We start from the raw sequence: 11,820 nt of genomic DNA, 5'->3' as shown, positions 1-11,820 counted from the left end.
AAGCCTAGTAAAGACAAGATAAATCTCCATTCAGAGTGAAAAATAATTTGTGGTGTAGACATTTCTACTTAAAAATATTCAGTATGTCTAGTCGCACACAAGTTCAGACAATATTATGTCTGAAATTAAAAGATGCTGTTTTCTTTCTATGAAATTCTGCGGTGTTGCCCAGTTCAGAACTGCTGGACAGTGTTGATGGCAATACTTTTTAAATTACAGTAGCCCTCATGATTGTAACTTGTAATTGCAAACATCTTCTGTAAGATTGTTTTTAGGAAAAGCTTGACCCACAATTGATTGACATGGGTTGTAATGATAATGTCTTTACTCATCCAGACAATAATTAGATCACAGAAAGTTCCTCCAAATTTGAAACCAGAATAGGTAAGGACTTTTGAAACAACTAACATTTCCTTGGGGTGACTGAAAATGTTTCATCTTGGATTCTTTCATTGAAAGAAAAAGAGGATTATTGCTTAAACCCTGTCACCTTGAAGGATCTTCTATCATACAGTTCCACAATTTCTTCATAAGTCAAACCTCCTTTGAGTTCTGAGTCCAGTTCTGGGCCCCAGAACAAACTAGAATAGATACAAGTTAGAACAATGAAGATGATCAGGAGTCTGATCATGATATTATAAGTGACTGAGGGAGCTAGAGATGTTTAGGAAATAAATGACACAGTTGAACAGGAGTATTATCACACTTTTGAGACTGGACAAAGATGAAGGCATCTGTTGTGAATGAGTGAATCTGAACTTCTGTAAATGGTTGGATTCAATGATTAAATTTGAGAAACATTCAAGTTACTACATTTATGAAGTAGATTCCATATTCTGTAAAACAAGTTCAATTATCATTAGCATCTTTTCAGATCCATTCAAAAGCAATCAGCAGAGTAATGAACAATCTGACTCAGTGGTGGGATTCAGCTGGTTCACACCACTTCGACAGAGCCAGTAGCTAATTTTGTGTTGCCCAGGCCCAGAATGGACTTCCAGAAGCGGCATCCACACAGAGAACGGGTTGTTCACATATTTGAATCCCACCACTGAATCTGATCCTATACACATACACATCTCCTATCCTTGTGTCATAACATTCATTTGCCTCCTGTACTGAACTGCTGACCATGAACTGCTGACCATGGGATAACCATAACCTTTTATGTGTCAGTAATTATTAATGATCCATAAGAAAACCTGACATCTTATTCAAGGATTGCTTTACTCAAGAACCTTTACTGAGGAACTTTGAAGCATTTCGAATAAATTCATTTTTAAATCTGGTGTGTGTGTGTGTGTGTGTGTGTGTGTAGGATCAGACTGTTCATTACTGATTGCTTTTGAAAGAACCTGAAAAGATGCTGATGAAAATGGCTCTTGTTTTCATAAACTTATATAATTGTGTTTTACTATATTTCTTAAGTCAAATGTTACCATTAGTTACTGTTATGTTCACTTTGATGTTTTGGGGTATATTTCAGTGGTGGGATTCAAATATGTGAACAACCGGTTCTCTGTGTGGATGCCACTTCCAGAAGTCCATTCTGGGCCTGGGCAACAAAAAATTAGCTACCAGTTCTGCCAAAGTGGTGCGAACCGGCTGAATCCCACCACTGGTATATCTAATACTGTGTGAGGATATTTAGAAAGGATTTTCTACACCAGTACTTTAGAATTGTGGGAATTCCACGCCTTCAGGGGAATTTGTTCAATTTATCTATTACTGTGGTTTAATTGGCTCCTCCCACCCCACCCCACCCCAGTTTTATTCCTCTTGATTTTTTTTCTCTGTGTTTCTTCTTACCAGCCTCATGCTTACTCTTCTTTCTGTCCCTTTCTCTTTACCTGGATATACCACAGGCACTTTTTTTTTCTCTTTTGTTTTTTTTTTAAGAGTTTGGGTACACTTTAAAGCAAATCTACAGTGCAATGTTCTATGTTTCCTTTTTTTTTTAAGGGATCAAGACAATATGATAAGGGTGAAGAATATTGTAGCTCTATTTATATATCTGTGGGGGGGAGGGGGCTCCAAGATTAAGAATCCTAAACTTTGGCTAATAATGTTGCCCTGATGACATCACTGTTTCCAAGCAATTACAAATGAAACAAAAACAAAAACATTTCAAGTAAGGCCATACAGAGAAATCTGGTAGGCATAAGCATTTACCATTCAACACTTTAATCTTAATCATTCCCATGTATATCACTTATTCTTGAAAACAGTTTTGATTTATAATTTTAATCACTGCCATCAAATGTAAAAATATACTGTGTAAAAGTGCAATATGTGCAGCCACATCTAACTTTCAACTTTGGTGAAGAAGGGCATCAGAAAAAAACATAAGTTAAGGTTAATCTTAACCAAAGGACCAAGAAAGAATAAAGAACAAAGCAGCTGAATACAAGACAATTCTAACCTAATACTTACATTTGGCGTTCAAAATATACCCTGTTCCACTACATAAATCAACATGTATGCAATGTATCCAAATACTCATTTTGAATGAAGATAGAAGATAGAACTACTTATTTCTCATTTGACTTCCTCAGGAAAAAAAATAAAGAAAACTGTCATGATCCTGTCATGATCACAGGATTATATGGGATGAGCTGGATCCAGTCTTGGAATGGGAATGAGAAGGCCGCCATGTTACATGTTTCTTTGTATTGGTTCAAAGAAATGGTGTTTGTGTTCCATTTGTAGCTCAATGTTTTCTGAGATACCCACAGGATTATTGTCTGCCAAAGTAAAATGGGTAATTAGTCGTGAGGCCTTGTGGGATGAGAGGCTTGACTTCTTTCTCTGATAAAAATAGTTCCCAATATGGAGTCGTAATTTCTCATGGAGGGAAGCATAAATGAAAGGATTGAAACAGGCTGAACTCATGGCAGCCACATGACATGAAACTTGGATGACATTCACATATCGCTTGTTTAGGATAGCAAACTCTTCATCCATATCTCTAATCAAATTAACCACCTGGAGGGGGAGCCAACAAAGACCAAAACACAGGATCGAAACCACCAGGATCTGGAAGGTCTTTTCTTTTTTTGTCGTCCACTTTTCTTGGTTCTGACATACAGCTCCGGGGATCTTTCTCTTCTGGAGATGATAAGAAATGGCACAATAAGAGAACAACACAGCAGAAAGTGGAAGCATGTAAGAGAGGAGGAGCATCAGGCAAGAGTACAGCTGTCTCTCTGTCTTCCGGTGCAACCAGATTTCTTCACAGATAATCATGTCATGGCCAATACTGTTGAGATCTAGGTAGTGGGTATGTAAATAGGTCGGTAGAGAAACCAAAAGAGATAAGAGCCAAATAGCAGCCACAATATAGATACAGGACTTGCATCTTACCCTTTGGCGAATGGGATGCACAATTACAATATATCGATCAACGGCAATGGCTGTAAGTGACAGGACAGACACAAACACAGTAGTCCCTTGCATCAGGGTGACAAAGTAGCACATGAACACTCCAAAAAGCCAGCCTCGGCTTTCAAAGGCATACACGGCGGTCAGTGGAACACAAAAAATGCACATAATCAGATCGGCAGCTGCCAAGTTCCCAATAAGAAAATCTGTGGTGCTCTGCAGCTTTTTAGTGAAGCTGATGAGACAGAGGAGGAGAAGATTCCCTGTGCAGGCCACGGTCACCAAGAGAGCATAGAGAGGAATGAAAAGTGGCTTCAGCTCAAAGAGGAGATCCAGGCCAGTGAATAAGAGATCTGAGCTATTAGAACAGGAGTCATTCAAGGGCTGGGAATGGACCGCCATGTCAGAATCTGATCTCGAGGATCTTTTACATTAAAAAGAAAAGGGGGAAATTTCTTTTAAAAAGAAAATAGAAAGAGAAATTGGCATTTCTTGTGGAAATGCCTGACTCTATTTATTCAGTAGGTCACCAAGACATGGGGAAGCGTAGAAGGGAAACAGTGCACCTAGAGGGTGCAAAATAATTTCTCATCTGTTTTCAAGATGTCGCAGCTCTCGGTCTTCATCTTCTAGCACTCTTAGGAACACTTTAAAATTCATTGCTTGTAACTTCTTGACATCTCACATTTCATTAGACTTCCTCTGAGGGTATTCTTTCTCTCAGAAGGATTTTCCAAGGCTTCTGAAATACTTTTATTTGCAGCTATAAACAGGCCCTTTTCCCCCAGTCTCTCCCTCTGGATTCCTTCTGCTTTTTGCCTTTCTCTCTGATTAATCCTGGATGGCAAATCAATCTGAGCTTGACAATTAGACTGGGCAATTCTTATGTCAAACTTTACTTAAAATTCACTTGTTGCATGAAGTTATGGGTTTCACTGCATCTTCACTTACGTTTGTTCATACTGACCTGCATAAACATAAATAAATGGCAATAGGGAATAATTCCAAAAACGTTATCTTAAAGGATTTGATAAGAACAACACTGCATTTTAAAGGTTCATTTTCCTAAAATGCTAGCTTCCACATTCAGTTAATGTTAATTACTACTTCATTAATTCCTCAGTTAGGTGTGTATACCTATTGTCTATATCTATCATCTATAACATATACATCTCTAGCTCTATATCTATATATATATCATCTATAACATCTATCTACATCTATATATCTAATCTATCTGTATATATAAAAGTAAAGATAAAGGTTTCCCCTGTCCAGTCATATCCAAACTCTAGGAGGCAGTACTCGTCTCTGTTTCTTAGCTGAGGGAGCCAGCATTGTCAGAAGATATTTCCTTGGTCATGCGGTGATCATGATTATATGCTGAGGCACACTGAATGCTGTTACCTTCTCACCAAAGTGGTATCAATTTATTTTACTTGCCTTTACATGCTTTTGAACTGCTAGGAGCTGGGGATAAGAATAGAATAGAATAGAATAGAATAGAATAGAATAGAATAGAATAGAATAGAATAGAATAGAATAGAATAGGAATTCTTTATTGGCCAAGTGCGGTTGGACACACACTCAGTATACAAGCAATAGTGATAAATCATGATCATAATCAACATAAAAATACATTCATCATAAATTATAAAATACAACACATTCATCATAAATCATAAGATGCAACGCTTAGTGATAGTCATAGGATACTAGCTAAGCAAACAACATAAATCATACTAGGATATTAAATAAAACAATATAAATTGTAAGATACAAGCAACAAAGTTATAGTCATAAGAAGATAAGGATAGGTAATAGGAAAGATGAGGAGAATAATAGTAATACAGCTTTACTAAGTAGTTTGACAGTGTTGTAGGAATTAGTTGTTTAGCAGAGTGATGGCATGGGGGGGAAAATGGAACCTCACCCCATCGCACAAAGCTCAGGCCTTGAACCCAGGCTCTCAGCTTCTTTAACCACTGAGCCATAGAAGATGGCTTGATAGAAGATAGATAGATAGATAGATAGATAGATAGATAGATAGATAGATAGATAGATAGATAGATAGATAGATAGATAGATAGATATTACTTCTATTGCATGTGTCCCATTGACCAAAACTCTTATTTGCATTAATTGCATATTTCTTTTTTTGTATAAATTGTATTAATTTTTATAGGGTTAGGAATGAGGTAGGATCAGGATTGGGGTTGGGATTTGGGTTAGGATTAGGGTTGGGGTTGGGGTTTTTCCAAATAACATTCTCAATATTTAGCAAATAGTATAATGTCTGGGTTCATGTGTTTAACAAAAAATAATAGATAATAGTTAATTATCATAAACAATATGTTAATTAATCACTCAATTGTCTTCTTGCTAATATATATTCAAAGTTACATATCACATTCTTTTCTCTCTAACTCTCTAGCCATTGATAGAAATTATCCCATGTTCTTCTTCTTCTCTTTTATCTTTAAAGTCAATCTATCCATTTCTGCACATTCTAAAATTTTCTTAATTAATACTTGGTATACAGTTGGTAACTTTTCATTTTTCCAATGTTGGGCAAATACAATTCTTGCTGCAGTTAGTACGTGTAGAATTAATTATATACAATCTTTCTCATAATTTGCTGCTATTATTCCTAACAAAAATAATTCTGGCTTAAAGTCTATTTGTTTTTTAGTCATTTTCTCCAACCATAAATATATTTTTACCCAAAATCTTTTTGCTTTAGGGCATGTCCACCAGATATGATATTAAGTACCTGGTCTTTGTTTGCATTTCCAACACTTGTTTGAAGTATTTTTAAACATTTTTGCTAATCTCACTGGTGTCATATGCCATCTGTAAAACATTTTATATAAGTTTTCTTTATATGCCACTGCTTTAGTTAATTTAACATTTCTTTCCCATAACTTTTGCCAGTCTTCTAATTCTATATTATATCCAAAGTTCTTTGCCCATATTATCATCGTTTCTTTAACTTGTTCTTCCTCCATCTTTAAGTTTAACAGAAATTTATAGAGTTTCTTAATCAACTTTTCATCTGTTTTTAACAGTATCTGATCAAATTCTGTCTGTTCTTTATAGAATCCCATTGTTTTAGCATTTTTTTCATATCTCGTTTGAATTTGCAGATATGGCCACCATGATAATCAATACCTTGTTCTTGTAAATCTTGTCTGTCTTTCAATTTTCCTTCATTGTCCAAAATATCTTTATAAGTCACAGCTTTGTTATAATTAATTAAATTTGGGTAAGCGAAAGCTTCCATTGTTGAAAGCCATCCAGGTATCTTAATATAAATTTTTGCTTTTATTTTTTCCCATTCTGAAAGAAATGCATTTCTTATAAAGTGGTTTTGAAAGTATCTATGTATTTTATTCTTCCCATACCACAGAAAGGTATGTATTTTATTCTTCTCATACCAACCAATTTGTAGGTCATGCCCCTCTAGGTATAATAGTCTTTTGTCTCTAAGCGTTATCCATTCTTTACGTCATGTTAAAATAGTAGTATAGTATAACTTGGTAGTATAATGTCCAGTCCGGCAGTCCAAATCCTCCACTTTCTTTCACTTCTTGTAGCATTTTCAGTCTAATTCTAGCTTTTTGCCCTTGCCAGATAAATTTCAGTATTGTTGTATTCCAGTTCATCAAAAAAGGCTTTTCCCAGCCTTACAGGAATCGTTTGAAATAAAAAGAGTATTTTTGGTAAGATATTCATTTTCACTGTTGCTATTCTCCCCAGCATTTGAGAGTTGTAAGTTTTTCCACTTTTCCAGATCCAATTTTATTTCTTTTAGTAGCCTTGCATTAATTGCATATTTCTGATCCATTCTATGATTTAGCTACACATACAGCCGTAAGTCCGGTGGAGGGAAAGATGTACCATTAGAAGTTTTTCTAATGTCAAACTGAAAACTGTTTCCTTACAATCTGCATTCATTTAGCTATCATCATGATTCATTAATGCAACAGAAAACAAGTTTGTTCCTTCTTCTAATTCCCACTTATTTCCCTGGGATTTAATCTGCAATTGTCTGTCCACAGGAATTAATAAGATGACTCAGATCTCAGTATGTTGTCTGGGAGTAGTAGGAAGCTTTACACATGATGGTAAGAGGCTTTTCTAAAACCTGAATCAAATTATGTTCTGATTAACATCTAGTTTGGAAGGTGAAAAATAGATAGCAGAATATGTTTTTCTCAAGTTAATGGAAGAATTAACTCTGGAAGAATTTATTAAGTAGTTCCTGTTTTAAAAGTAGTGACAATCGGATGTATCAGATTCATCCTCATTCCCAGACTACAAGGGGTCTCAGTCTAGATCACTTTTCCATGCTCCACCTAAAGCCAAATGGTGTCTTGCCCAAACAGACCCTGCTATTGCTGTATTACTACAATCTGCTATTGCAGATTGTGTTATATGTGAAGAAAACTGTAAGCTATAAACCATGTTTAAAGTACCAGTTCAACTCAGTTGTAATCTTTGAAATTTCTTTTCTTCTTTTCCTTTTTTTCATCATGATGAAAGTATTAACCCTAGGAGTTCTGCTGCTGCCATCAGACCCCTTTTTTGAACTGGACATTCTTTAATATTTGTTCTCTATCCATATAGAATCTGGTTTTGGCTCCATCTCTGTCATTTCTATATCTGTGTTAATGTGACTAGGAAGAAGACTGGGAAACTATAGACACAGTCTACAGTCAATTTATTAACATTTAAACATGGGATGAAAATATTATCAAATAGCATAAAATATGCTGTAAATACATTTCTCTTAACACAGTGTGTTCAATAGGGGTGAGTAGAGACTCTGATTTGAAGGGCAAAATTGGAACAGAACCAAATGCATTAATCCCCAAGATCATGAGTCAGCTGTGGAGGGCAGTTACAGAGCTCAGAAAAAAAATGTGGCTGCTTTAAGGAATTCCCAACAAATGTGAGAAATGTATGTCCGCAGCCACTCTGAATCACATTTTGCCTTTTGTATCCAGCTCTCTATACAGTGATGTCCTTGGTGCTCTATGAGCTTGGTGGTTTTCTTGCAAATGTTTCATTACCAAACTAGGTAACATCATCAGTACTCTCAGATTTCTACGCAGCTATATACAAGAGGGCTCATGGTCGTGCTACACCCCAGCTTGCTTAACAGTGATTTGCACTGTGTCCCAGGGAAAACAGTTCTGATGAACACTGGGGCATTCTGTTCTTGTTGTTGCTATAAACTGGAATACATCATTTCACTATTCTGGATGAGATGGTAGGTTTCTAAAAGTAAATCTTCCAGAAGTGGAAGTGATTTGTGGCATTCTGAAAGAAAAATGGGATATTCCAAGATTCCCTGGGATTGTTTCTTTGGTAGATCAAGATTCCCTGGGATTGTTTCTTTGGTAGATCAAGGTTATACAATTCATTCATTGTTAAATAAGCCATATTTGGTTTGCTAAGCCCTAAACTGTGGTTTACAATCTACAATATTTGGATTCACACAACACACTAAGCCAGAATCAAACAAAGGAGATTATGGCTTTATATAGTATAACACCTTGTTATTAAATGTGTATAGAATTTCAGCCTTTGAATGCTTCCACATATCAGAGATTGTTGACAGAAACCTATAAACCCAGCCGGACAACCCATGTCATTAAAATTATGCCACCAAAATTGATGACAACATGATTAAATTTCAGCAATGCAACTGTGAATCACTGAAGAGGGGATTTCAATAATGGTATGATAATATTTTAATATTTATTTTAAATATTTTCATATTTTACCTCCCAGAGCCCTCCAATTCCTAACTGCCGCACACCCAGTGGGTTTCTGTTAGCAATAATGGGCTGAGCATAACTGGAGGATATATTTCCATTGTGGAACCCCGTTAATCAGTGGGAAAAAAATGAGCAACATTAAGAAAAGTGACTGTCCTGGACGAATCGAGAACGCTGAAGTTTGCTTGTTCTTGGGGACCGAAGGATCAAGAGCCATCTTACTTTTATCCCGCCATACACCCGCTCCGTCAGCTCTTCAACACTTACCACTGAGGGGAAAGAAAGAATACAGCCTTGACATTTTGCTCGAGTTTCCAAAGCTATCGCGGGGGGGGGGATTTGTCGGGTGGCTTGCAGAAGGAGTGGGTCGAGATCGTGGAGAAAGGATCTTCGGCTCGACCTTCTTACTACGATCTGTGTGGTGCTTTTCGTTTTTCTCTTTTGTTCTTCCCGAATGGACGAGATGGGGGAAAGCCGGAGACGGGGTGAGAGAGGCCAAAAGTGGCCAGACCCGTGTCGTTCGCTGAGACTCGCCGTGCTGGAGCTGGAAGGAGGAAATTTCCCTTCTTGACACCGGCGCGGCTCCACAGTTGGGTTTCCTAAGAACCGAGGAAAAGCTGGGAAGGAAAGCTCTGGAACTGTCCGCAGTTTGTGGTGCTGAATCTAAGCGCTGACCCTCCTTTACTCTGAGAAGTATATATATAGAGACCGATCAATCTCCTCCTCCACACACACCCCGCCGCCTACTTGACAAGGATTCAAATGAACTCCCCTCCCCTTTTCCTCCCATTTCATCTCCTTAGGCTGGAACTCATTCTGCCCATCGTATGGAGTTTGATGCTTCCGAGGAAATTGTAAACCCCTACGATGATCACGTCATCCTAACATTTTCCCTAGGCAGCGTTGACCCAGCTTGGTGCCCTCAGGAGAAATTGGTGTCTGTCATCCCATCATGGTGCTGTTGGCTATTGACGATAGGGGCTCCAATCCAAAAACGTTTGACGGGCATCGGTTGAGGAAAGCTGCTTTCTGTCATGCTAATAACTTGCCTATACAGGTAGTCCTCGGCTTATGATTACAAGTGAGCCCAAAATTTATGTTGCTCGGCGGGACAGTTGTTAAGTGAGTTTTGCCCCCATTTTATGGCCTTTCTTGCCACAGTTGTTAAGTGAATCACTGCAACTGTTAAATTAGTAGCATGGTTGTTAAATGAATCTGTCTTCCCCCCACTGACTTTGCTTGTCAGAAGGTCACTAAAGGTGATCATATGACTCCAGGACACTTAACTGTCATAAAAATGAGTCAGTTTCCAAGCAAATTTTTTTTTGATCATGTGACCATTGGGCTGTTGCAACAGTCGTAAGTATGAAAAATTGTCACTTTTTTCAGTGCCTCTGTAACTTCGAACAGTCATTAAATGAACTGTTGTAAATTGAGGACTAACTACACCCTTCTCTCCCTATGAACAACCTTTGTGGATTTCATTTTTACAGCAATAATACATGGCAACATTTTAAAGATATATTTCATGTACAAACGATCGTTTTTTTAAAAAAAACCCTGTGATTTCTGACATATTAAAATACAAATGACTACCGACTAACATCACTTTTCATTGCCAGATAAGCCCTCAGCCATTATAAAAAAATTAGCAAGCTTCTAGAAAAATGAAAAGAGAAAATACTTCTCATTGTAAAACAATTAAAATCGTTTTTGATATAAGCCTAAAGTCTGGATTTGGCAAACAGATGAAATAAATAATTGGATTTTAGAGATCTTTGTGGTAAATATAACCCATGCTGAAGCATAAAAAATTAGATTGCATTAAGGTTTGTATCCACGAATAACACCCATTCAGAGCAGATCATACCTAGGGAAATATTTGGGTGTGTTTGTTTGCTTAAAACATTTATATACCCTTTATTCTTATAACCAGTTCTGGGCAACTCCCATTCAAGTGTGTCATCATTTTTCACAGAGCAATAGAAATTATAATCATCTGCAATAATTTGATTATCATCAATAATCAAATTATTGTCATCACTGAGATGGCAACAGCACAGTCCAAGTTTTAATTTCAACAGAATAGTATACACACATGCACACGCAAGCATGTATGCATGTACCATATGCAAGCACATCTATGCATATATACATGCATACATACATAAAGATATGATTGATTCTTCCATTAAATTCATTGGAATTTTATTATGCTCAAATTGAATTATTTTATTCATAGCCACCAAGGTACAGGATCATCTGGGCCAATACATGAACACAACTTAGAAGGGCATTGGGATCATAACACCAGTTGCTCATAGATTGAGTGGTCGCTCAAGATTCAAAGCCTAGACAGACCATGCTGAGGACAACATGGATTGACTATGGAAAGGCCTATGACTCAATGACACACATATGGATCTGTCAATGCTAGGGGCTATATAAAGTCAACAGAACTCTAAGGATCTTCCTCAAGAATTCAGTGGGACTGTAGAGGACAACACAGAAGTCAATTCAAGACAGTTCACCTACGTGGCCATGAAGTGTGTTATGTACCAAGGTCATGCATTGTCTCTGCTGTTGTTCTACATAGGTTTTAACCCCCTCAGCTAAATAATAACCCCCTCAGCTAGATACAAGTTCAAGAAAG

At 37.1% G+C, this 11,820-nt stretch overlaps 1 protein-coding gene across 1 annotated transcript; it reads right to left on the bottom strand.

Annotated features, from left to right (window-relative positions):
- Positions 1-1,916: 1,916 nt before the first annotated feature.
- Positions 1,917-3,783, bottom strand: LOC107286224 (prolactin-releasing peptide receptor). Its single transcript, XM_015814554.1, has one exon. The coding sequence runs from the start codon at positions 3,781-3,783 to the stop codon at positions 2,656-2,658; it is 1,128 nt and encodes a 375-aa protein (XP_015670040.1). The 3' UTR covers positions 1,917-2,655.
- Between the last annotated feature and the right edge of the window lie 8,037 nt (positions 3,784-11,820).

Source organism: Protobothrops mucrosquamatus, unplaced genomic scaffold, assembly GCF_001527695.2.
Source record: "Protobothrops mucrosquamatus isolate PMUCROS unplaced genomic scaffold, P.Mucros_1.0 scaffold261, whole genome shotgun sequence".
Taxonomy (NCBI): domain Eukaryota; kingdom Metazoa; phylum Chordata; class Lepidosauria; order Squamata; family Viperidae; genus Protobothrops; species Protobothrops mucrosquamatus.
This window is presented reverse-complemented; position numbering and strand designations above follow the sequence as displayed.